General features: G+C 46.9%; 3 protein-coding genes across 14 annotated transcripts in view; all 3 read left to right on the plus strand.

The window, feature by feature from the left end:
- The window catches only part of LOC309378732 (uncharacterized protein), a 60,942-nt gene that overhangs the window by 3,121 nt on the left and 30,871 nt on the right, over positions 1 to 26,950 (plus strand). Inside the window, exon 3 of the mRNA XM_081927353.1 lies at positions 2,463 to 2,833. Coding sequence (XP_081783479.1) covers positions 2,586 to 2,833 — 248 coding nt within the window. The 5' untranslated portion in view covers positions 2,463 to 2,585. The remainder of the gene's footprint in view (positions 1 to 2,462; positions 2,834 to 26,950) is intronic.
- The window catches only part of LOC309378709 (uncharacterized protein), an 89,503-nt gene continuing 62,768 nt past the window's right edge, over positions 216 to 26,950 (plus strand). For 6 of the 12 annotated variants that reach the window (XM_081927305.1, XM_081927308.1, XM_081927303.1 and 3 more), the window contains exon 1: positions 15,193 to 15,364. The gene's annotated coding sequence lies outside the window, so the exon portion shown is untranslated. Of the gene's footprint in view, positions 425 to 653; positions 793 to 15,192; positions 15,365 to 26,375; positions 26,809 to 26,950 lie in introns of those variants that run through there. The other 6 variants (XM_081927304.1, XM_081927296.1, XM_081927294.1 and 3 more) reach the window with 2 other exon arrangements.
- On the plus strand, positions 2,853 to 7,437 carry LOC309379814 (uncharacterized protein; the record flags this gene model as incomplete). The annotated part of the gene is made up of 3 exons (XM_081929267.1): positions 2,853 to 2,857; positions 4,550 to 5,957; positions 6,498 to 7,437. The coding sequence occupies 2 exons, from the start codon at positions 2,853 to 2,855 to the stop codon at positions 5,886 to 5,888; spliced, it is 1,344 nt and encodes a 447-aa protein (XP_081785393.1). The 3' UTR covers positions 5,889 to 5,957; positions 6,498 to 7,437.

The following is a 26,950-nucleotide window of genomic DNA, read 5'->3' on the forward strand; positions in this document are numbered from 1 at the left end:
CAACGCACGGAAACGCCATTTACCTTCCCGCCGGAGCAGTACCTATTTATCTACTTGCACTTTGATGTGCTTTAAAACTGCTAGGTTGGCAGGAGCAGGGACTGAGCAACAGGAGCTCACCCTATTGCGGGGATTCGAATCACCAACCTTCTGATCAGGAAGTCCTAGGCTCTGTGGTTTAACGCACAACGACACCCAGCTGTCTTCTAAATGTCAGATGGTTGCCTGTTTCGTAGGCCTCTGAAGGGAGGGCATTCCATGGGGCAGGAGGCCCTCTGCCTGGTTCCCTGGAACTTCACTTCTAACAGCAAGGGAACCAGCAGAAGACCCTCGGAGGTGGACCTCCCTGTCTGGAATGAGTGATGGGGGTGAAGATGCTCCTTCAGGTCCACACGGCCCAGGCAGGGGCCAAAACAGCACTCAAGTAAGCAACAGCCAAGCAGAGCAGAGTAATAGCAGAATATGAAGTGGGAGCAGGCGCATTTGAATACTGTAATTTATATATAATTCAGTGTCAGAGTAACCTTGGGACTGGATAACAAGCCTCCAGGTGGACGTGCCCCACCTGCCCTTCACGTTCCTCTTCCGCACGGGCAGAATCTGCCTTCTGGACTGTGGGATTCACGGTTGTTCTCTTCCTCTCCATCCACCAGGGCTTGACTTCAGGTGCAGCAGAATTCCCCAGCCTCCCAAGGATTTGAGACCCACCAGCTTTCCTCACCTGGTTTAGCCGGCCGGTTGAAGCTGTTGCTTGAACCCCTGTTGCATGCTGACAGCTTCTGGAAGCCACAGGTGAGAGCTGAGTGCAGGGTGGGCACCAAGGGTGGAAAAATGACCCCAGGAGGTGCAGGACATGTCCCCCACCAAAGGATCTACTTACCCCATGACATCTAGATGCAGGTAGGTAGCCGTGTTGGTCTGATGCACTTGAAATATAAAATTAAAAAATAGTCCCGTAGCACCTTAAGGACCAGCTAATTTTGTTCTAGATATAAGCTTTTGTGTGCATGCACACTTTATCAGATACACTGACACAGATGTCACCAGACCCTTGTATATCGTGGGATGGTGGGGTGTTATTTTTCTCAGAAAGGTACTCGTACTACCATCTCCCACTACCCATCACTATATGAAGAAGTGTGCAAGCATATGAAGTGTGCAAGCACTTGGTCCCTAAAGTGCTGCTGCTGTTGTTGTTTAGTCGCTTTGTCATGTCCGACTCTTCATGACCCCATGGACCAGAGCATGCCAGGCACTTCTGTCTTCCACTGCCTCCCGCAGTTTGGTCAAACTCAAGCTGGTAGCTTCAAGAACACTGTCCAACCATCTCGTCCTCTGTCGCCCCCTTCTCCTTGTGCCCTCCATCTTTCCCAACATCAGGCTCTTTTCCAGGGAGTCTTCTCTTCTCATGAGGTGGCCAAAGTCTTGGAGCCGCAGCTTCAGGATCTGTCCTTCCAGTGAGCATTCAGGGCTGATTTCCTTCAGAATGGAGAGGTTTGATCTTCTTGCAGTCCATGGGACTCTCAAGAGTCTCCTCCAGCACCAGAATTCAAAAGCATCCATTCTTTGGCGATCAGCCTTCTTTATGGTCCAGCTCTCACTTCCATACATCACTACTAGGAAAACCATAGCTTTAACTATACGGACCTTTGTTGGCAAGGTGAGGTCTCTGCTTTTTAAGATGCTGTCCAGGTTTCTCATTCCTTTCTCACAAGACCCTAAGTTGCTACTGGACTATTTATGTTAATTTTTTACCTCAAATGTGTCAGACCAATATGGCTACCTAGTATTAAGTACAGTTATCTCCTTGCCTTGAATATCCTGCTTTTCAGTGCCAGATTAGGATAGTCCTCTGTCAGAAGACAAGCACATGATCAGGCAGCACATCATCATTATAAAGAACCATTGGGGTGGGTGTTTCCGCCTGGGATTCCCATTTGCCAGCTGCTTTCCTTCCGTTTCTCCTGCTCTCTCCATGCAATGTGAGGCATGTAGAGGGAGGTCCATCTCCAAGAACAGGAGCTTCCCTGAGCACCCATTCAGCTGACCCCAAGCACCAAGCCTTGTCACTAGTTCTCTGACTGACCCAGACCACAGTCCCTGGAAGAGATGTAGGCCTGGGTCTCCCAAAAGAATCCATATGGACCTCCTGAGGTCAGTGAGACTGTGCAGGTGATTCATGAAGAACTAGAGGTGGAAACGGGGGCAACCACTTGATTTGAAAGGCAGTCCCACAGGACAACAGTATTCCAAGATCATGCTGTGTTATTAAAGATGATTGAGGATTATGAAAGGTTGCTGATGCATTACTACCATTTGACACCTTACCATTTTCATTTCCTAAAAATTGGGAACATGGGGAGGACATGGGAGAATGTAGGAGATGTTGAAATAAGAGAAGGTGCTAATGGAGGTTGATGTGCCCTTTTTTCCCTTTGTTCTCCTTATTGAAACCCAAACAGGATTTCCTTTCTGCCCACTCTGAAAAAGGTGATGGAGAAGACAGAATTGCAGGGGACAAGGCACCTTTCGTTTCATTAGGAATAGCCATTAAAATGTGTGAAATGTAGAATACGCTTCACTGAATGAGCACACATAGTTCACATCAACGAACACAAAAAGGAAAGAAGCCATTTAAAGGTATGGAGTGCGGAAAGAGCTTCTCTTTCAACTCAAAACTTAGAACACACCAGCGGACTCACACAGAGAGAAAACGTTTTAAGTGCAGGGAGTGTGGGAAGAATTTCAGTCAGAGTGGAAACCTTAAATTGCACAAAAGGACTCACACAGGGGGAAAACCATATGAATGTATGGTGTGTGGAAAGAACATTAATAATAGTGAATTTGAATGCATGAAGTGTGGAAAGGACTTCAGTAAGAGTGCACACCTTAGATCACATCAACGGACTCACACAGGGGAGAAGCCATTTACATGTATGGAGTGTGGAAAGAGCTTTACTAATATTGGAAGCCTTAGAAAACATCAACGGACTCACACAGGGGAGAAAGCATTTAAATGCATGGAGTGTGGAAAGGAATTCAGTCAGAGTGGAATCCTTAGATATCATCAACGGACTCACACAGGGGAGAAACCTTATAAATGTATAGAGTGTGGAAAGAGCTTTAGTTATAGTGGAAGCCTTAGACAACATCAACGGACTCACACAGGGGAAAAACCATTTAAATGCATGGAGTGTGGAAAGAGCTTCAATCAGAGTGGAGACCTTAGAAATCATCAACGGACTCACACAGGGGAGAAACCATTTAAATGTATGGAGTGTGGAAAGGACTTCAGTCAGAATGGAAACCTTAGATCCCATCAACAGACTCACACAGGGGAGAAACCATTTAAATGTATCGAGTGTGGAAAGAGCTTTAGTGAAAATAGAAGCCTAAGGAACCATCAACGGACTCACACAGGCGAGAAACCATTTAAATGCATGGAGTGTGAAAAGAGCTTCAGTCAGAGTGGAGACCTTAGGAGACATCAACGGACTCACACAGGGGAGAAACCATTTGAATGTATGGAGTGTGGAAAGAGCTTCAGTCGGAATGGAGACCTTAGGAGACATCAACGGACTCACACAGGGGAGAAACCATTTGAATGCATGGAGTGTGGAAAGAGCTTCAGTCAGAGAGGAAACCTTAGAAAGCATCAACAGACTCACAGAGGGGAGAAACCATTTAAATGTCTGGAGTGTGGAAAGAGCTTCAGTCAGAGAGGAAACCTTAGAAAGCATCAACAGACTCACAGAGGGGAGAAACCATTTAAATGTCTGGAGTGTGGAAAGAGTTTTAGTGATCTTGGAAGCCTTAGATCACATCAACGGACTCACACAGGGGAGAAACCATTTGAATGTATCGAGTGTGGAAAGAGCTTTAGTGAAAATGGAAGCCTTAGGAAACATCAACGGACTCACACAGGGGAGAAACCATATAAATGTATCGAGTGTGGAAAGAGCTTCAGTCAGAGAGGAATCCTTAGAAAACACCAACAGACTCACACAGGGGAGAAACCATTTAAATGCATGGAGTGTGGAAAGAGTTTTAGTGATAGTGGAAACCTTAGAAATCATCAACGGACTCACACAGGAGAGAAACCATTTAAATGCATGGAGTGTGGAAAGAGCTTCAATCAGAGTGGAGACCTTAGAAATCATCAACGGACTCACACAGGGGAGAAACCATTTAAATGTATGGAGTGTGGAAAGGACTTCAGTCAGAATGGAAACCTTAGATCCCATCAACAGACTCACACAGGGGAGAAACCATTTAAATGTATCGAGTGTGGAAAGAGCTTTAGTGAAAATAGAAGCCTAAGGAACCATCAACGGACTCACACAGGCGAGAAACCATTTAAATGCATGGAGTGTGAAAAGAGCTTCAGTCAGAGTGGAGACCTTAGGAGACATCAACGGACTCACACAGGGGAGAAACCATTTGAATGTATGGAGTGTGGAAAGAGCTTCAGTCGGAATGGAGACCTTAGGAGACATCAACGGACTCACACAGGGGAGAAACCATTTGAATGCATGGAGTGTGGAAAGAGCTTCAGTCAGAGAGGAAACCTTAGAAAGCATCAACAGACTCACAGAGGGGAGAAACCATTTAAATGTCTGGAGTGTGGAAAGAGCTTCAGTCAGAGAGGAAACCTTAGAAAGCATCAACAGACTCACAGAGGGGAGAAACCATTTAAATGTCTGGAGTGTGGAAAGAGTTTTAGTGATCTTGGAAGCCTTAGATCACATCAACGGACTCACACAGGGGAGAAACCATTTGAATGTATCGAGTGTGGAAAGAGCTTTAGTGAAAATGGAAGCCTTAGGAAACATCAACGGACTCACACAGGGGAGAAACCATATAAATGTATCGAGTGTGGAAAGAGCTTCAGTCAGAGAGGAATCCTTAGAAAACACCAACAGACTCACACAGGGGAGAAACCATATGAATGTATTGAGTGTGGAAAGAGCTTTAGTGATAATGGAAGCCTTAGAAAGCATCAACGGACTCACAGAGGGGAGAAACCATTTAAATGTCTGGAGTGTGGAAAGAGCTTTAGTGAAAATGGACACCTTAGAAAGCATCAACGGACTCACACAGGGGAGAAACCATTTAAATGTATCGAGTGTGGAAAGAGCTTTAGTGAAAATGGGAACCTTAGAAATCATCAACGGACTCACACAGGGGAGAAACCATATAAATGTATCGAGTGTGGAAAGAGCTTCAGTCAGAGAGGAATCCTTAGAAAACACCAACAGACTCACACAGGGGAGAAACCATATGAATGTATTGAGTGTGGAAAGAGCTTTAGTCGAAATGGAAACCTTAGAAATCATCAACGGACTCACACAGGGGAGAAACCATATAAATGTATCGAGTGTGGAAAGAGCTTTAGTCGAAATGGAAACCTTAGAAATCATCAACGGACTCACACAGGGGAGAAACCATTTAAATGTCTGGAGTGTGGAAAGAGCTTTAGTGAAAATGGACACCTTAGAAATCATCAACGGACTCACACAGGGGAGAAACCATTTAAATGTATAGAGTGTGGAAAGAGCTTTAGTGAAAATGGACACCTTAGAAAGCATCAACGGACTCACACAGGGGAGAAACCATTTCAATGTATGGAGTGTGGAAAGAGCTTTAGTGAAAATGGACACCTTAGAAAGCATCAACGGACTCACACAGGGGAGAAACCATTTAAATGTATCGAGTGTGGAAAGAGCTTTAGTGAAAATAGAAGCCTTAGGAACCATCAACGGACTCACACAGGGGAGAAACCATTTCAATGTATGGAGTGTGGAAAGAGCTTTAGTGAAAATAGAAGCCTTAGGAGACATCAACGAACTCACACAGGCAAGAAACCATATAAATATATGGAGTGTTGAAAGAGCTTTAGTAACAGAGGATGCCTTAGAACACATCAACGGACTCACACAGGGGAGAAACCAGATACCGTATTTTTTGCCCCATAGAACGCACCTAGTTTTTTTTGGGGGGGGAAATAAAGGGAATTTTTTTCCCCTGGCTGGCTTCTCCTGACCCCAGCCCCCAGAACAGGCTGCTGCCTGCAAGCCTTGCGAACAGCTTCCTGAAGCCTGGAGAGCGAGAGGGGTCGGTACGCACAGACGCCTCTCACTCTCCAGGCTTCAGCGAAAGCCTGCATTCACCCCATAGGACGCACACACATTACCCCTTCATTTTTGGAGAGGAAACAGTGCGTCCTATACAGCGAAAAATACGGTAAATGTATTGAGTGTGGAAAGAGCTTTAGTAATAGTGGAAGCCTTAGAAATCATCAATGACTCACACAGGGGAGAAACCATATAAATGTATGGAGTGTGGAAGGAGCTTTAGTGAAAATGGAAGCCTTAGAAGACACCAACGGACTCACACAGGGGAGAAACCATTTAAATGTATGGAGTGTGGAAAGAGCTTCAGTCAGAGTGGAAAGCTTAGAGGACATCAACGGACACACACGGGAGAAACCATTTAAGGGTATGGACTGTAGAAGGAGCTTCAATCAGAGTCAAACCCTTGATTTATGTCAACAGACTCACACAAAAGACAAACCATATACCGTATTTTTCACTCTATAAGACTTATCAGACCCCAAACGCACCTAGTTTTTGGAGAACGAAAACAAGAAAAAAAATATTCTGAATCCCAGAAGCAAGAGGGATTGCTGCGCAGCAAAAGTAGCAATCCCTCTTGCTGTTCTGGCTTCTGGGATAGCTGCACAGCCTGCATTCGCTCCATAAGACACACACACATTTCCCCTTACTTTTTAGGAGGGAAAAAGTGAGTCTTATAGAGCCAAAAATACGGTAAAATCAGGAAAGTACCCTTAGTGGAAGTTCAAAATCAACAGACTTATGGACAGGAAGAACTTTAAGAGTTGAAACCCTTCAGACCATCAACAAACTCATAAGAGAACCAGTTTAAATGAAAAGACTGCAAAAAGTGCTTTCTTTATAATTGAGTATTTAAGGAACAGGGACGCGGGTGGCACTGTGGGTGAAACCACAGAGCCTAGGACTTGCTGATCAGAAGGTCGGCGGTTCGAATCCCCACAACGTGGTGAGCTCCCATTGCTCGATCACTCTTCCTGCTGATCTAGCAGTTTGAAATCATGTCAAAGTGCAAGTAGATAAATAGGTACCGCTCCGGCAGGAAGGTAAACAGCGCTTCTATGCGCTGCTCTGGTTCGCCAGAAGCGGCTTAGTCCTGCTGGCCACATGACCCAGAAGCTGTAGCCCGGCTCCCTCGGCCAATAAAGCAAGATGAGCACCGCAACCCCAGAGTCGTCTTTGACTGGACCTAATGGTCAGGGGTCCCTTTTACCTTTACCTTTATTTAAGGAACATCTAGGGACTCTCACATGGGAGAACCCATTTAGATCTATGGAGTGTGGGACGTCTTCCTCTCAGAGTCCACTCTGAGCAATGAACTCAGCAGGAAATCATTCCTACAAGCATGAGGTATATGTGAAGTTCTGGTGTTTATATGTAAAACTGTATAATAATGAAATAAGGCAACATCTCACAATGGTGAGTATAATTTTAGATGAAAGTTTTTGCACCATACTCTGTCATTCTGCCACCGCATGATCTCCCAGCACTGCTTCTTCACCAGAACTTCATCGCTGCCTCCTGCCCTGCGCGTTCTGAAGAAAATTTGAAATACTGAAATTGAATGGGAGATTCCCCCCAAGCCTAATTTCAAGAGGGGGAAGGAGGGGCAGCAGGTATCAGGGAGGTCTCCCTGGGGACTCATTTTCACTCATGAACCCCATGGGGCAACCCCAGAGCTGCTGCTTATTCTAGGGTTTGGGAAAGAGAGTATTTTTCCGTAGTCCGAGAAGTTTTGCTTCAATCATGCTACTCGGGAGTTTTCCTACCGGAGGACCACAGTGCTGTGGCTGTTGTTGTTGTCATGGACTGGCTGGTGCGGGGGGGAGGCACCAGTTGGGGGACCACAAGGGAAGAAGGCTCAGATCCTGGGGACTGGTGGGGGGATGGCAATGAGCAGAAAGAGGGAGAAAAGGGAGCAGACCGGAAGGGGAGATGTTGCAAGCTGAGAAGGAAACAGGGTTTGGTGAGCCGGAAGAGTCTGGGGCAGAGAGCAGTTCAGGCTCAGAGAGGGGAGAGGAGGGGGCCAGGAGACCCAGAGGAGGCCGGCTGCTGAAGCATCCAGGGAGACTCCCCCTCCTGCTGCGACCAGCACATGCCTTTGAGTCTGGCGGTTAGAACGCTTAGAATGTGGGGATCCCATTTTTCAACCAAAGCCAAAACAAAAACAAAAACCCGCTAGCCTTTTCCCACGTCTTTCCTGACATGACAGTCGTTCGTCTTTTCTACGAAGGACTCTACAAAGTCCTTCTCCCTCCCTTTATTTACCATGGGGTCCCAGCAACCTTTTCTGTCTCTTACACATTAGGAAAAAGAGTCCCTTTCCATTGGACGCCTGGCAGCCCAGTGCCAAATCCGGCTGCTCCAGAGAGAACGGAAAGGAGCTGTAAACGCCCTTGCGCTCTGACGCGCACCAGTCACTTCCTTCCGGATCTTGATGCTGCCAGTGCAGCTGCATTTACGAGAAAAAGAGAAATTGGAAACCGATCCCAAGTCCCTCGCTATCCAAACTGGCCATTGAACCAGCCTTGGGGCGTCTTCCTTGGGAAAAAGGAAAAGTTTCAGATCTCAGGTTCCCTGACAGGGAATGAGAGCTTTGATTGGCGTTCTCCCCTTGCAGTTCATTGCCCCTCTAATTGCAGAACCCCAATTCTCCCGTTCTCCCCTCCCCCTCCTCGCTATCTCTTGCCAGGAAGGCTGAGAGTGAAGACCGTAAGCAAAAGAGACAGCAAAGGATGAGAATCTGGGTTGCTGGGAGTTTCAGAGAATCCCGTCCACAATCTTCTCCATTCCTAGACTCACGTCCGCATGTGCTGCTCCTGGCCATCCTGGGGTCTTTTACTAGATTAATTTATGGCTGGGGCTGAAAATAAACTACCAAAAAACTAAATTACTGACAAAAAAACCTCACAATGGAAGGGGGGGGGAAGAACTTCAAGAAAAAAAGGTCTGGAAACTAAATATAAGGCTAAATACTTAGGAATCTGGATTTCAAATAAAAGTATAAATGCATATGAGGATAATTATAGTAAAGTATGGAAAGAAATTTTAAAAAATATATGGAAACCTGGACCAAACTCCATCTCTCACTCTGGGGAAGAGTCTCGGTTGTGAAAATGAATATCCTCCCCAAAATGATTTTCTTATTCCAAACAATGCCGATTTTAGGAGGAATGAATTGTTTTAAGGAGTGGAAAAGGGAAATATCTAGATTTATATGAAACAAAAAAAATTCCTTCCAGTAGCACCTTAAAGACCAACTAAGTTAGTTCTTGGTATGAGCTTTCGTGTGCATGCACACTTCTTCAGATACACTGAAACAGAAGTTTCCAGACCCTTCTATATAGTGAGAAGGTGGGGAGGGGATTACTCAGAAGGGTGGTGGGAATGGGTGATTGGCAGATGGCTGTGATGAGCCTGTTGACGACTCTTTTTTTTAAGTAATATTTATTAAATTTTCCATTAAGAACATACAAATACAAAACAACTACAATAAAAACAAAAACAAACAAAAAACAACAAGTATAATTTCAAAACTTATTTTCTCAACCTTATTTCCCCGACTTCCTCATACCTCACCGTTTTGTATTCTAGTTTCATTATCCCATCAGCAACTCCATTCCCTTATTTCCCAAAAGTTTCTTATTAATTCCATTCCTTTTCTTACTCTAATGTCTCTGAAAACCAATATTTTTAAATCCATGTCAATCTAGCATTCTTTAATCTTATAATAATTGTTAAGATAGTCCTTAAATTTCTTCCAATCTTCTTCCACTGTCTCTTTCTCCTGGTCTCGGATTCTGCCCGTCATCTCTGCAAGTCCCATGTAGTCTGTCATCTTCATCTGCCATTCTTCCAGAGTGGGTAGATCTGATGTCTTCCAATACTTTGCAATAAGGATCCTTGCTGCTGTCGTGGCATACAAAAACAAAGTTCTGTCCTTCTTTAGCACCACATGGCTGACCATACCCAGCTTCTCTTGGTGATGTCCACAGGGGTATTTTTGGCTCAAGTAGTCCTTTATATTTACTCCAGATTTTATATCACGATTTCCGTATCACATAGCTCAAAAATCCCCTGCGGACCTACACTTTTTCATATATTAAAGAAGCATGCCATCCAGACCGATTCTCGTGGCCTTCCAAGTCTAATAGGGCCGTATCTTTTAGTGTAATCCTGTCTTTTATCCAAACCAATCCTGCCGCCGCATGGTAGAATTCCAAATCTGGCAATGCAAAACCTCCTCTCTCCTTTTGATCTGTTAATAACTGGTGTTTAAGAGTCGTTAAGAGTCGTCAACAGGCTCATCACAGCTATCTGCCAATCACCCATTCCCACCACCCTTCTGAGCAATACCCCTCCCCACCTTCTCACTATATAGAAGGGTCTGGAAACTTCTGTTTCAGTGTATCTGAAGAAGTGTGCATGCACACGAAAGCTCATACCAAGAACTAACTTAGTTGGTCTTTAAGGTGCTACTGGAAGGAATTTTTTTGTTTTGACTATGGCAGACCAACACGGCCACCTATCTGTAACTAGATTTATATGGAGTGGAAAGAAACCGAGAATTAAACACCAGTTATTAACAGATCAAAAGGAGAGAGGAGGTTTTGCATTGCCAGATTTGGAATTCTACCATGCGGCGGCAGGATTGGTTTGGATAAAAGACAGGATTACACTAAAAGATACGGACCTATTAGACTTGGAAGGCCACGAGAATCGGTCTGGATGGCACGCTTCTTTAATATATGAAAAAGTGTAGGTCCGCAGGGGATTTTTGAGCCATGTGATACGGAAATCGTGATATAAAATCTGGAGTAAATATAAAGGACTACTTGAGCCAAAAATACCCTTGTGGACATCACCAAGAGAAGCCATATATTCCTGTCAGAATATTTACATCTAGCAAAACTGACGGGAAGAGTTAGAGGAGTATTGAACCATAAAATATATGGAAAATGGAGACTATTTAAGGATTATAAATGTAAAGGTAAAAGTACCCCTGCCCGTACGGGCCAGTCTTGACAGACTCTAGGGTTGTGCGCCCATCTCACTCAAGAGGCCGGGGGCCAGCGCTGTCCGGAGACACTTCCGGGTCACGTGGCCAGCGTGACATCGCTGCTCTGGCGAGCCAGAGCCGCACACAGAAATGCCGTTTACCTTCCCGCTAGTAAGCGGTCCCTATTTATCTACTTGCACCCGGGGGTGCTTTCGAACTACTAGGTTGGCAGGCGCTGGGACCGAACGACGGGAGCGCACCCCGCCGTGGGGATTCGAACCGCCAACCTTTCGATCGGGCAAGCCCTAGGCGCTGAGGCTTTTACCCACAGCGCCACCCGCGTCCCATCATTTAAGGATTATATAAGATCATATTGTACCAACCACACCATATTAGTAGAACTTGAGTGATACTTGTAAACACAACAAATACTGTTCGTGGAGTAGACGGGAACCATATTAAAGAATATAAAACTGTGAAAAAACAAACAAACAATGGCAGTATAAGCAGTACAATGAAAATGATTAGAAGACTCATTTTGTCAGAAGTCTTTTTTATTTAATTAGGAAGATTAAGGTTTTTAATGCACATAAATCTGCTTTTTCTTCTTTCTTTTTCTGTATTTTCTTTCCTTTTTTCTTCATTGTTTTTTCTTAATTGTCTTTTTTGCAGTATGAGATTGTAAATTCTTTGTATATGTGTGTAATTTAAATCAATAAAGATTATTTTAAAAAATAAATCAATTTGCGGCCGGCCTGATCAAGCGTTGCTTCCTCTGGTTAGCCCCGCTGGAACTCCAGTTCTTTCCAGACCCTGGGGTCACTAGAGGACTGGTGGCTCCTCCTGGCAGATGGACTGGTGCGCGCTGGATCACCAGTCCTTCCTTGCCCCCCTTAAATCTGGCCAACCAAAGGTCCCATCTGGGGTGCCATCTGTTGTAAATAAAGCTGCCCTTCTTCCCTTATGGGGGACACAAGAGCCCTTTATAGAGTCCCTTGTAGGTTCTCCATTGGTAGGAGGAAAGAGCAGAGGCAACCAGAGACTATTGAGAAGCAAAGCAGCTAGTAAGCCTGATCTTGATTGATCTCTTGCAACAGGGTGCTCCCCTGAGGAGGACCCCCAACTAAGGTGTGCCTGCCCTTATATAGACATTTTAAATTCCCTGCCCTGGAGCTCCAGACCAGCCCTGCATTCATCACAGGAGGGGCGTAACCCAAGACCACCTACTACAAAAATCATACCTACATCACAGAAAAGGCGGTCTACAACAGAAATGTGAATGTTGTTGTTTTTCCTGTCTGCCAGGTTATCTGTTAATGTCTTATCTGATTCCCTTTCCTGGTAGTCTGGCCATTCCTTTGAGATGGTGATTTCCCAATTCCTGAGACAATGGGAAGGTTCCCTCACCCGCTCCCTCCTTGCAGAGTAAACATTTGGTCAGTTGGGGAGTCTAAATGGTTTCAGGGCGGTCTTCCTGTGCTGCTCCAGACATGTGGTCCACATATCTATGTATGTGCTTGGTTGGTACATTTATGAACATTTATTATATATATAAGACCTTACATTTTTTATTACATGATTCATCCAGCCCAGCCTTTCGCATGATGAATTCTGCATTTATGTTAAATAAGCAGGAAGACAATTTAAAGCCTTGTCGTCCTCCTTTCCCAATTTTGAACCAATCACTTGTTCCATATCCAGGTCTAACTGTAGCTTCTTGTCCCACATAGAGATTTCTCAGGAGACAGATGAGGTGATCAGGCACTCCCATTTCTTTAAGAACTTGCCATAGTTTGCCGTGGTCGACACAGTCAAAGGCTTTTGCATAGTCAATGAAGCAGAAGTAGATGTCTTTCTGGAACTCTCTAGCTTTCTCCATAATCCTGCGCATGTTTGCAATTTGGTCTCTGGTTCCTCTGCCTTTTCTAAATCCAGCTTGCACTTCTGGGAGTTCTCAGTCCACATACTGCTTAAGCCTGCCTTGTAGCATTTTAAGCATAACCTTGCTAGCATGTGAAATGAGCGCAATTGTGCGGTAATTGGCGCATTCTTTGGCACTGCCCTTCTTTGGGATTGGGATTTGTGTGTTGCGGTAACCCCCCCCCCCAAATCATTCAGTTTGTACAAACATGACACTCACACACGACTTAGGCAACACTTCTGTTATAAATTCATAGAAAATCAGCCGTACATCGGATCGACTTTTATTTGGAACCAGGAGGGAAGGACTATCAAAGGGGGGGAGACTTGACAAAAGGCAGCCAACATGTCCGCAGTGAGGCCTACCCAGTTGGCATGCCAACCTTGATGGTCCTGGACAGAAGATCATTCCACTCCCAAAGGACCTGCATATGGAAGTGGATTCAGTAGGGACTGAAACACAGGACAGTGACCAGCCCTTCCCTCTGGGGGCAGGAAACAGTGAACTCCCCTTTGTCCTCAGGAATGTAATCATGGGGAGGGGAAAGAAGGAACCAGACAGGTGACAAGACCCTCAGGTTACCACCACAACTCCTCCTCCTTCAGAAAAGTCACACTTCTCTGCCGTCTCTCAGCCCCACTCACCTCACAGAGTGTTTGTTGTGGGGGAGGAAGGGAAAGGAGAATGCTAGCCACTTTGAGACTCCTGAAGGGGAGTGATAAAGTGGGTGTTACAGGAAAAATCCGAGGGCTCCCTTGGACAAAACACAGACACCAACCAGGATAACTTGGAGCAAAACAGCAGCCTGTAGGCTTGGTCTTTATTGAACTGTTGCAACAGGGTATTCCCCTCACTTGCAGGAGACAGGAAAGACCCAGAAGAATAGTGTGAAAGGTCTTATAAAAACTTTTGAAATTCCCCTCCTCTAGATCAAGCCCACCCCCAGAAACATCATGCATACATTACAGAAAGGAGGGGTTGGGGGAGGAGTTGTGGTGGTAACCTGAGTGTCTTGTCACCTGGCTGGTTCCTCCCTTCCCCCTCCCCCTGAGTCACTTCCAGGAACTTCCAGGAGACAAAGGGGATTTTGCAGTTTCCTGCCCCCTGAGGGAAGATCTGATCAGTGTCCTTTGTTTCAGTCCATGCTGAATCCACTCCCATATGCAAGTTCTTTGTGATCTTGATTGTCTTCTGTCTGGGATCATCAGGGTTGGCATGGGCAGGGCTCCTGTGTATGTGCTGAGAGGTGAAGGGATTATGGCTGACCAGGACTAAGTCACCCCCCCTTTGTTAGTTCTTGTCATATGGAGTAAAATAAAAATGGAACAGTGCAAATCCGATGTATGGTTGATTTTCTATGAATTTATAACAGAAATGTGGCGTGTGTAGTGTGTGAGTGTGTAGTTTATACAAACAGAATGATTGGGGTGGGGGGGTTCCTGCTACATGGGATATCAAATCCAAACTCTTCTTCTTCCTGAACCCCTCCTCTTTGTGATGGGTCAATGATGTAGTCATGATGTAGTCTTGGGGGTGTTGCATGGGGGATTGGGAGCTAATAAAAGTTGGGGTCTTCTTTTGTTGGGGGCTTCCATCTTGTTCCACCTGGGGGCAGGTGGGAGTCCTGTGGAGACAGTCTTCCATCAAGACCAAGCCGACTGGCTGCTCTTTTGCTCTCCTCTTCCTGGCTGGTCTCCTTGTTTCTGGTCCAAGGGATCCCTCAGATTTTGGAATCCGCTTCTGGCTCCAATTGTATCGGCTGCTTTTCTGAGCCTCTTGGCTGTTGTGCCTGGACGGGGCCTGTGTCCACGGTCCTTGTCCTGGCCTGAGTCAGAGGCTGGGGTGGGGAGCTGGGATTGGGGGGGGCGTTTAGCTGCCCCCATTCCTGTTTTGAACAGCACCAAGACCTAAAACATGGAGGGATCTTAGCTCGTGGGGTGGGGGAGGGGAGGATGTTGCACTTTGGGGGGGGGATCCCACTTTGCAGCTGGATCTCCGGAACCTTCTCCTCGCCCCCCCTCAATCCCTCCCCTCTTCTCCCACATCCTCCTCTCACCCCGCCCCCCACAACCCGAGATCCCGCCCCCAATACATTGCTCCTCCTCCTCCTCCAATCCGCCTTCTGTTCCGGGAATGGGGGGGGAGCCCCCTCCCAACCTCCCTGCTTCTCCCGGAAGTGGAGCTTCCACTCCGGATTGCTGCTCTGCCCCGTAGCTCTAGGGGGGCGCTTTCGGAAAGGGGAGGGAGGAGGCAGGGGACCCCCCCCCCCCGTGGATGTTGCAGGAAAGGAGAATCGGGAGCAAGGAGAAAGAGGTAAAGGGGTGGCGGGGGGGAGAGGGGAGAAAAGGACCCAGAGACCCCTCCAGCTCCCCAAGCGCCTCCCGTGGGGCCTGGATCCCGGCACGCGTGCTGCGAAGGGGCGGAGATGGGGCGCCCACCCACGAGGACTCCCTGGGGCGCGGAGAAGCGGGCCAGGAAAGGGTTAAGGGGTGCGGGAGGCGCCTGGATAGAGACCCCCCTGTCCCTCCCTTGCTCCTGTTCGGGGGGGGCATAGGATGGAGAGATGGGGGAGCAGGGCGAGGTGTCAGTCGCGCTAGAGTGCAGGGGAAACTGCGGGAGAGAGGGAGGGGGAAGGCAAGAGGAGTAGGGGGGAGATAGGATGACCAGTTTTTTGGGGGGAGACATCTCCATCATGACACCCTTGGGGAATCTCTGGAGGGGCCGCCTTGGCTTCTCCCTCCCGCCTAGGAATCGACCCCCCTTCAAGGCGACCAGAGAGGGATTCCTGGAAAGTGGGGGTCCAGTCCCCCCACCCCTTCCATCCTGCAACCTCCATCCTCTTCCCACCCCATGAGCCCCTGCCCTGTCCAGACACAGCCATTCTGCCCAGTCCACCCACTGGTCCCCCTGGAGAGGAGAGGAAATCCCGAGAGGAAGAGGGGAGGGGGGAGGCCTTCTCAGAAGCGCCTCTGGGTTTCCGCAATCCCACCCAGGAAGCAGCCAGAAACCTTTTCCTCTCTCTCAGGCTTCCATCTTTATTGTCTTTTCCACTGAGGATGAGGATAATGTACACCTGTCATCAGAAACAGGGGTGCAGAGTCCATGGAATGGCTCTCAGGATTGATAGAGAAGTTGCACCTCAAAAGCATTTCTGTTCCTCTTATTATTTCTAGGCAATGTCAGAGTGACTGACAAGCTGAGATACAACCCATCATCATCCCATGACAGCGACTGCATGAATCTTCCCAGTCAAAGGACCCATTTTCATGATAGACAGTGCCTGGGGCTGGAGGCTCTACACACCGGGTGTGCCTGTGCAGGCCAAAGACTGCCAGTATTAGCACAGGTGAGGTGTGAGACCTCCCCAAATTTACAGACTGTGTGTGAATGAGCGTTCGTGGGTGGGATTCTTTTTTACGGCAACCCTGTCATTTTCTCTGCCCATAACATTTCGTAAGCGAATATTGCAGTAAAAATTCCAAAATAACTACAAAAAATCACACGATAATAATAATAGTACAAGTGGTACCTCAGGTTAAGAACTGGATTCGTTCTGGAGGTCCATTCTTAACCTGAAACTGTTCTTAACGTGTGGTACCACTTTAGCTAATGGGGTCTCCTGCTGCCGCCATGCGATTTCTGTTCTCATCCTGAAGCAAAGTTCTTAACCCAAGGTACTATTTCTGGGTTAGCAGTGTCTGTAACCTGAAGCGTCTGTAACCTGAGGTACCACTCTGGAAGTTCTAGTATTAATATTTTCCCCTCATCCGCTCTGGTCAGCTTACAGTACATATAGGTAAAGGTAAAGGGACCCCTGTGGGACGCAGGTGGTGCTGTGGGTAAAACCTCAGTGCCTAGGGCTTGCCGATCACATGGTCGGCGGTTCGAATCCCCACAACGGGGTGAGCTCCCGTCTTCGGTCCCAGCTCCTGCCCACCTAGCAGTTCGAAAGCACCCTTAAGTGCAAGTAGATAAATAGGTACCGCTTTATAGTGGGAAGGTAAACGCAGTGGTGTAGCGTGGGTTGTCAGCACCCGGGGCAAGGCAAGTAATTTGCACCCCCTAACTCGTGGATTTTAGTACTCGAGTCTCTTCCACTAGATTTCTCCCAGGCCTCTGGTTAAGTGGGAGGGTTACTGTTTTTGTTTGATACTATGTTATGTATTTTTGTGTTCTTATATTGTAAGCTGCCCCTGTGATCCTCAGAGGAAGGGCAGCATAAAAATTAAATAAATTTTAAAATTGAGACAAACACTACAGAACAATTTCATAGTAACACAGCAAGAATTTCATGACATAGTGTATGTTATAGTAAAACAGTAACATAGTCTTCTTCACAGATACTTTGTGTCTTAAGACAGGAGTGGTAGTACAGTACAGTGGTACTTCGGGATGCGAACGGGATCCATTCTGGAGCCCTGTTCGCATCCTGAACAGAACGTAAGACGTGACAGTGCATCTGTGCGTGTCGCGTTTCGCCGCTTCCATGCATGCGCATGATGTCATTTTGATCATCTGCGCATGCGTAAGCGGCAAAACCTGGAAGTAACAGGCTCCATTACTTCCAGTTCACCGCAGAGCACAACCCGAAAATACTTATCCTGAAGCGTATTTATCCCGAGGTACGACTGTACGAACTTAATCCGTTCCGGAAGTCCGTTGTTAAACCAAAGCATTCTTAAACCAAGGCGTGCTTTCCCATAGCAGCGGGGGACTCAATTTACAAATGGAACACGCTCAAGAAGAAGAAGAGGAGTTTGGATTTGATATCCCGCCTTTCACTCCCTTTAAGGAGTCTCAAAGCGGCTAACATTCTCCCTTCCCTTCCTCCCCCACAAGAAACACTCTGTGGGATGAGTGGGGCTGAGAAACTTCAGAGAAGTGTGCTGGCCCAAGGTCACCCAGCAGCTGCAGGTGGAGGAGTGGAGACGCGAACCCGGTTCCCCAGATTACGAATCTACGGCTCTTAACCACTTCACCACACTGGCTCAACAGGAAGCGAAACGTGTTCTGCTTCCAAGGCAAAGTTCACAAACCAAAACACCTACTTCTGGGTTTGCAGTGTTCTTAATCCAAGTTGCTCATAAACTAAGCTGTTCTAAGCTGTTGTAGCATAGCAGCTAGGAGACTAGGTTATGAATCTGTTCAAATCTCACTAGGTGAACTCTCTCCCCGCCACTAACCTCCAGCTTTACTTACCTTTGCTGGGCTGTGTGCAAGCCACACATTAAAAGGCATGACTTCCCCCAAAGTATCCTCAGAGCTGCAGTTTTCTAAGGATGTTATGAATTACCAGGATACTTTAAGGAAGTCAGGTGCTTTTACTATCCCTTCAGGATTGGCATGAGATTAGTGGTTGGGGCCGAAATTGCGTGCGACCAACCCCACAACCTTGCATGAACACACACTGGCAAATGTCCCTCCTCAACTGACCCAGGCAGACCAGCTGTAATCTGCTTATTAGCCCCACTGCACACACCAAAAGAGGAATCAGATGAAGGAAAGAAAGCTATTTGTATCCCGATCTAGGCACCTCAGCACATGTCTGCTTTATTTTTTATCATTTTTATTTGTTGCCCTCATTGCCAAAATGAACGAGGTCTTGGGCTGCAGAACAATGTGCTAATTAGTCTTCCAAGGTTGCTTAAAGATAACAACTAAACAATGTGAATGAATGCAGGAAAGCACTATACAAAGTTCAGTACAGTGGTACCTCGGGTTACAGACGCTTCAGGTTACATACACTTCAGGTTACAGACTCCGCTAACCCAGAAATAGTACCTCGGGTTGAGACCTTTTCTTCAGGATGAGAACAGAAATCGTGCAGCAGCAGCGCAGCAGCAGCGGGACGCCCCATTAGCTAAAGTTCCGACCTCCAGAACGAATTAAGTACGTAACCAGAGGTACCACTGTATTATTATTATGCATTGAAATTTCAAGTCACAGGGAGGCCACCTGTGGCAAAACTTTGATTGGTAATACATTTGAGAGAGACCTAAGAAAATGTTTCTTCACATAGGGTGTAATCAAGGAACCACATGTACACCACCCTGTGTTCCATTATGGAAGAAAGGTGCTTAATACAGTGGTACCTCTGGTTGCGAACAGGATCCATTCTGGAGCCCCGTTCACAACATGAGCAGAACGCATACCACATCTGCATGTCTGTGTGTGCCACGATTCGCTGCTTCTGCGCATGACGTCATTTTGAGTTTCTGCGCATGTGGCAAAACCCAAAAGTAACCCTTTCCAGTAGTTCCGGGTCTCCGCGGGACGCAACCTGAAAAGATGTAACCTGAACCGATCATAACAAGAGGTATGACTGTAGAATAAAAAATACATATGTGGTTATGATGACCACAGGCTAAGATGTCTTTAAAAGCTGATTAGGGCTAAATGGGATCCTCAAGATTTCATGCCACTAAATCGTTACGAGGGGAGGCTGGCAAGAGCCAGGGAGAGTGATCACCTTCATAAACCTGCCTGTAGGCCTATTAGATGCACCTGTCTGCAGGAAAGCTGGCTTAGATAGGCCTTTCATCTGAGCCAACAGGTTTCTTCTTACCTCCTTAATTTCTACTGAAATTCTCCAAGTGACTGTCTTTCAACCTAACGTGCCTCAGAAGGTTGTTTTGCGGATAAAATGGGGAATGGAGAGCCCTGTACGCCACCTTTGAGTTCCTTGGGAGGAAAGGTTGGAGGGGAAAGAAAGAAAGAAAGAAAGAAAGAAAGAAAGAAAGAAAGAAAGAAAGAGAGAGAGAGAGAGAAAGAACATATTACCAGTGGCGCAGTGACAAAATTCATTTACATCTACTTCCTTTGAAACCGTTGCTTCGTGTGTTATGAAATATAATACACAGAAGAAAGAGATTGCTGTATAAATACAATTTACTAAAGAGAAAAAAAACCCCTTTTTAAAAATATATTTTTTTAAAAGGTGTGGGGGGGATGGAGAGAAACCTACAGCTGTTTAGAATAGGACCTATAATTCAGAAAAGGAAATCTTTTTACAGTTATCATGACTGCAGCTAAAGAGGAAGTACCACCCAAATACAGAATTACTGCTATGATTATCATTATCATTATTTATACCCCGCCCATCTGGCTAGGTTTCCCCAGCCAGGGCAAAGGAAAGTATGTTCGTGGGAAGGTGCTCGGCAAGATCTGGATGCAAAAAAAGATATTCCCAAACAACAAGATGAGATTGTCGTCATCCTGGGGGGGGGGCGGGGGGTTGAGATTCCTGTGTCCTTAAACACACCAGAAAATCAACAGGTACAAATTTCACATGGGGCAGGTGGGTGGGAGGGGCCGAAATAGGGTGCAAAACACTTCCAGCAGTTGAATTCCTGCCCTGTTCAGAAACTCCCACCCAATTTTGTAAGTAAAAAAGGATGGCCAGCCAGGGAAAGTACGCAGAGAGGCTGCAAAGTGGAGCAGAAGCAGGAGCAGAAAGGAAGACAAATTTGCCGAGCAAGGCGGAAAGAGATGAAAAGGGGCGACGACCGAGAACGCGGCGGGTCACACGCGCGGAGCTTGGGCAAGCAAGGGAGCCACGGCGTCACGCAAGAGCAGCCCTCCTCAGCCTACCTGCCCACCCGCGAGCGCGCCCTCCTACCCTTCAGCTGGCCGACAACGGCCCAGGCGAAGGCCCGGTTCTGACACAGGCGGACAGCAGCGGCACGAGCCCCGCCCACAAAAGTCGCTCGAAGCTCCCCGATCCCTCCCCATCACGTGCCGCGACTTACCCAATAGGAATGAGATTTCCGCTTTGGAATGCTCTTCATTCAAGCCCCACCCCTCTCATGGCAACTGCTTCTGCTCCGGGTTGGAGGGGGGCTGGGCTTTGCGCCCGGCTCTGAGAGAGAGTGAGTGAGCCAGGTAGGGGCAGAGAGCTGCGAGTGAGACTGCGCCCCCCCAGATGTTGCACCCAGTGCGGCCGGGCCCCCCTGCACCCCCCACGCTGCGCCACTGGGTAAACAGCGTTTCCGTGTGCTGCGCTCGTGCTGGCTCGCCAGAGCAGCTTTGTCACGCTGGCCACATGACCCGGAAGTGTCTCTGGACAGCGCTGGCCCCCGGCCTCTTAAGTGAGATGGGTGCACAACCCCAGAGTCGGACACGACTGGCCCGTACGGGCAGAGGTACCTTTACCTTTACTAAAGGGACCCCTCACCATTAGGTCCAGTCATGGCCGACTCTGGGGTTGTGGCACTCATCTTGCTTTATTGGCCGAGGGAGCCAAAATCTGAAATAAATATAAAGGACTACTTGAGCCAAAAATACCCTTGTGGACATCACCAAGAGAAGCCTTATACTCATGTTAAAATAGTTACAACTAGCAAAACTGACAGGAAGGGTTAGAGGAGTACTGAACCGGAAAATATTTGGAGAATGGAGAATATTTAAGGATAATATAAGATCATATTGTACCAACCACACCATATTAGCAGAACTTGAGTGATACTTGTAAACACAACAAATACTGTTTGTGGAGTAGACGGGAACAATATTAAAGAATATAAAACTTGGGGGGGGGGACAACGGCAGTATAAACAGTACAATGAGAATGAACGGACGCCTCGTTTTGTCACAAGTCTTTTTTATTTAATTAGGAAGATTAAGTTTTTTATGCACTTAAATCTGCTTTTTCTTCTTTGTTTTTCATCATTATCATCAATCTTTATTACGGTCCAGAGACCAACAAAACATTGCAAATCAATACAGAGTTCATACAGCCTACCTCCAGGTTAATCAAGCACTTTGTTTGGAATATAGGGCTCATTTGTTCTTGCAACCACCGATAAAAACTTTGCCACTGCCAAAGTTCTAGCTTTTGTCCGGTCTTCCAGTAGGAACCTGACATAGTGAGCCTCTGACTTTCCCGGGAAAGGCACCAGCAAGGGTAGTATCAGTTCAGCCCTGGCCTGCTCATACTTTGCACAATGTAACAAAATATGATTTATGGAATCGATGTCTTGAGCACACGGGCAAAGTCTGTCCTGGTAGGGAACTCCTCTCAACCTACCATCCAGCACTGCAGAGGGGAAGACATTCAGTCTGGCCTTGGTGAAAAGGCTTCGATAGTTAGGTACTGTCAGGTTTTTGATGTAAGATGTTAACTCAAAGACATACCCATATTGAACTCCTGCTGCCAGTGGACCTCAGACTGCGTGTGACCGAGATCGCAAGTCACTGTGTGCATTGTCCCATAATCTTTGCTTTAAAGCCTTTTGGGCGCCTTCATAGCCCAGGTAATACAGTTGGGGGGGGGGAGACAGACCAATAGAGGTGGCTTCCCCCCCCCCTGTATTTTCTTCTTTCCTTTTTTCTTCGTTGTTTTTTCTTTAATTTTCTTTTTTTGCAATATGAGATTCCAAATTCTTTGTATATGTGTGTAGTTTAAATCAATAAAGATTATTTTTAAAAACAAATCAATTTGTGGCCGGCCTGATCAAGCGTTGCTTCCTCTGGTTAGCCCCGCTGGAACTCCAGTTCTTTCCAGACCCTGGGGTCACTAGAGGACTGGTGGCTCCTCCTGGCAAATGGCCTGGTGCGCGCTGGATCACCGGTCCTTCCTTGCCCCCCCTTGAATCCGGGCAACCGAAGGTCCCAACTGGGGTGCCATCTGTTGTAAACAAAAGCTGCCCTTCTTCCCTTATGGGGGACACAAGAGCCCTTTATAGAGTCCCTTGTAGGTTCTCCATTGGTAGGAGGAAATAACAGAGACATCCAGAGACTATTGAGAAGCAAAGCAGCTACTAAGCCTGATCTTTATTGATCTGCTGCAACAGGGTGCTCCCCTGAGGAGGACCCCCAACCAAGGCGGGCCTGCCCTTATATAGACATTTTATATTCCCTGCCCTGGAGCTCCAGACCACCCCTCCATACATCATACATACATCACAGAAGGGGTGTAACCCCAGACCACCCCCCACAAACATCATACCTGCATCACAGAAAAGGTGGTCTGCAACAGAAATGTGAATGATTTCTTTTTCCTGTCTGCCACGTTACCTGATAATGCCTTATTTGTTTTTTTATAAATATTTATTAAGTTTTTTAAAGAAAAGAAAATACATTAATAATAAACAATATTGTTTTGCTTTAACAAAGTTTCATGTCGTCTTTGTCCTTCCTCACGCCTCCCGCTCCCATTTACATCCTTAATAAATTTTTGTCAAGCAAATTATCATCTTATTTCCAACTTGTGTACCGATAAAACACATTAAAATAATTCTCCTTCAACTTTGTTTCTCTTAATCTCTCTTATCATCATTTCCTGATCTGTTTTAGTGATGGCCAATTATTTATAACCAAGCATCTTTTTTAACATTCTATTAAATCACAATATTTTTGTAAATAAATCTTAAATTTCTTCCAGTCCTCTTCCATCCTTTCTTCTCCCAGGTCTCGGATTCTGCCAGTCATCTCCGCCAGTTGCATATAGTCCATCAGTTGCATCTGCCATTCTTCCAGTGTGGGTAGATCTTGAGTTTTCCAATTCTTAGCGAGTAGTATCCTTGCCGCTGTTGTCGCATACATGAAAAATGTTCTATCTTTCTTTGACACCTTCTGATCGACAATGCCCAGGAGGAAGGCCTCTGGTTTCTTAGTGAAGGTATACTTAAATACCTTTTTCAACTCATTATATATCATTTCCCAGAAGGTCTTCACCTTAGGGCAGGTCCACCAGAGGTGGTAAAATGTTCCTTCATTTTCCTTACATTTCCAGCATTTGTTATCTGACGAATGGTATATTTTGGCAAGTTTAACTGGGGTCATGTACCATCTGTATATCATTTTCATTACATTTTCTTTCAAAGCATTACATGCAGTAAAATTCAACCCAGTGGTCCACAACCTTTCCCAGTCCTCAAACATGATGTTATGCCCAATGTCCTGTGCCCATTTTATCATAGCCGACTTAACCATTTCGTCTTGTGTATTCCATTTCAACAGCAAGTTATACATTCTTGAAAGTACCTTAGTCTTAGGTTCTAACAATTCTGTTTCCAACTTCGATTTCTCCACCTGGAATCCTAACTTTTTGTCACTTTTAAAGGTTTCCTTAATCTGAGCGTAGTGTAACCAGTCTCGCACTTTGTCCCTCATTTTCTCCATACTCTGCAATTTCCAATTGTCTCCATCTTTTTCTAGCAGTTCCCAATATTTTGGCCAATAGGCTTCCATATTGGTTCCCTTTCGGGCCTTAGCTTCCAAAGGTGAAAGCCACCTTGGTGTTTTATTTTCCAGTAAGTCTTTATATTTTGTCCAGACATTAAACACTGCTTTTCTGACAATATGGTTCTTAAAGGCCTTATTGATCTTAACTTTATCATACCACAAATATGCATGCCAACCAAACGCATTGCTATAACCTTCCAGGTCTAAGACATCAGTGTCTTCAAGAAGTAGCCAATCTTTTAGCCAGCAGAAAGCTGCAGCTTCATAGTACAACCTTAAGTCTGGCAGGGCAAAGCCCCCTTGATAATGCCTTATTTGATTCCCTTTCCTGGTAGTCTGGCCATTCCTTTGAGATGGTGATTTCCCAATTCCTGAGACAATGGGAAGGTTCCTCACCCGCTCCCTCCTTGCAGAGAAAACATTTGGTCAGTTTGGGAGTCTAAATGGTTTCAGGACGGTCTTCCTGAGCTGCTCCAGACATGTGGTGTACATATCTATGTATGTGCTTGGTTGGTACATTTATGAACATTTATTATATATATAAGACCTTACATTTTTTATTACAGGATTCATCCAGCCCAGCCTTTCGCATGATGAATTCTGCATTTACGTTAAATAAGCAGGGAGACAATATACAGCCTTGTCATACTCCTTTCCCAATTTTGAACCAATCAGTTGTTCCATATCCAGTTCTAACTGTAGCTTCTTGTCCCACATAGAGATTTCTCAGGAGACAGATGAGGTGATCAGGCACTCCCATTTCTTTAAGAACTTGCCATCGTTTGCTGTGGTCGACACAGTCAAAGGCTTTTGCATAGTCAATGAAGCAGAAGTAGATGTCTTTCTGGAACTCTCTAGCTTTCTCCATAATCCTGCGCATGTTTGCAATTTGGTCTCTGGTTCCTCTGCCTCTCCTAAATCCAGCTTACACTTCTGGGAGTTCTCGGTCCACATACTGCTTAAGCCTGCCTTGTAGCATTTTAAGCATAACCTTGCTAGCATGTGAAATGAGCGCAATTGTGCGGTAATTGGCGCATTCTTTGGCACTGCCCTTTTTTGGGATTGGGATTCGTGTGTTGCGGTAACCCCCCCCCCAAATCATTCAGTTTGTACAAACATGACACTCACACACGACTTAGGCAACACTTCTGTTATAAATTCATAGAAAATCAGCCGTACATCGGATCGACTTTTATTTGGAACCAGGAGGGAAGGACTATCAAAGGGGGGGAGACTTGACAAAAGGCAGCCAACATGTCCGCAGTGAGGCCTACCCAGTTGGCATGCCAACCTTGATGGTCCTGGACAGAAGATCATTCCACTCCCAAAGGACCTGCATATGGAAGTGGATTCAGTAGGGACTGAAACACAGGACAGTGACCAGCCCTTCCCTCTGGGGGCAGGAAACAGTGAACTCCCCTTTGTCCTCAGGAATGTAATCATGGGGAGGGGAAAGAAGGAACCAGACAGGTGACAAGACCCTCAGGTTACCACCACAACTCCTCCTCCTTCAGAAAAGTCACACTTCTCTGCCGTCTCTCAGCCCCACTCACCTCACAGAGTGTTTGTTGTGGGGGAGGAAGGGAAAGGAGGATGTTAGCCGCTTTGAGACTCCTTCGGGTAGTGATAAAGCAGGATATCAAATCCAAACTCCTCTTCTTCTTCTCCTCTGTGTGATGGGTCAATGATGTAGTCATGACGCAGTCTTGGGGGTGTAGCATGGGGGATTGGGAGCTAATAAAAGTTGGGGTCTTCTTTTGTTGGGGGCTTCCATCTTGTTCCACCTGGGGGCAGGTGGGAGTCTTTTGGCAACAGTCTTCAGTCAAGACCTACTGGCTGCTCTTTTGCTCTGCTCCTCCTGGCTGGTCTCCTTGTTTCTGGTCCAAGGGATCCCTCAGATTTTGGAATCCGCTTCTGGCTACAATTGTATGGGCTGCTTTGCTGAGCCTCTTGGCTGTTGTGCCTGGACGGGGCCTGTGTCCACGGTCCTTGTCCTGGCCTGAGTCAGAGGCTGGGGTGGGGAGCTGGGATTTGGGGGGGGGTCGCTTAGCTGCCCCCCCCGTTCCTGGTTTGAACAGCGCCAAGACCTAAAACACGGAGGGATCTAAGCTCATGGCGTGGGGTGGGGGAGGGGAGGATGTTGCACTTGTGGGGGGGGACCCCTCTTTGCAGCCGGATCTCCGGGATCAGCCCCTCCCCCGCTCTCCTGATCCAGAAGGAAGAGGGGAGGGGGAAACCTTCTCCTCTCCCCCCTCAATACTTTCCCTCCCCTCCCGACACATCCTCCTCTCACTCCGCCCCCACAACCCCAATTCCCGCCCCCCATACGTTGCACCCCTTCCTCCTCCTCTTCCTCCTCCTCCTCCAATCCGGCTTCTGCTCCAGGAATGTGGGGGGTGAGCCCCCCTCCCAAGCTGGCTTCTTCTCTCGGAAGTGGAGCTTCCACTCCGGATTGCTGCTCTGCCCCATAGCTCTAGGGGGGGGGGCGCTTTCGGAAAGGGGAGGGAGGAGGCAGGGGACCCCCCCCCCCGTGGATGTTGCAGGAAAGGAGTATCGGGAGCGAGGAGAAAGAGGTAAAGGGGTCGCGGGGGGGGGAGAGGGGAGAAAAGGACCCAGAGACCCCTCCAGCTCCCCCAAGCGCCTTCCGTGGGGCCTGGATCCCGGCACGCCTGCTGCCAAGGGGCGGAGATGGGGCGCCCACCCACGAGGAATACC

This window comes from Podarcis melisellensis, assembly GCF_964234715.1.
Source record: "Podarcis melisellensis genome assembly, chromosome: 10".
In the NCBI taxonomy this organism is placed as follows: domain Eukaryota; kingdom Metazoa; phylum Chordata; class Lepidosauria; order Squamata; family Lacertidae; genus Podarcis; species Podarcis melisellensis.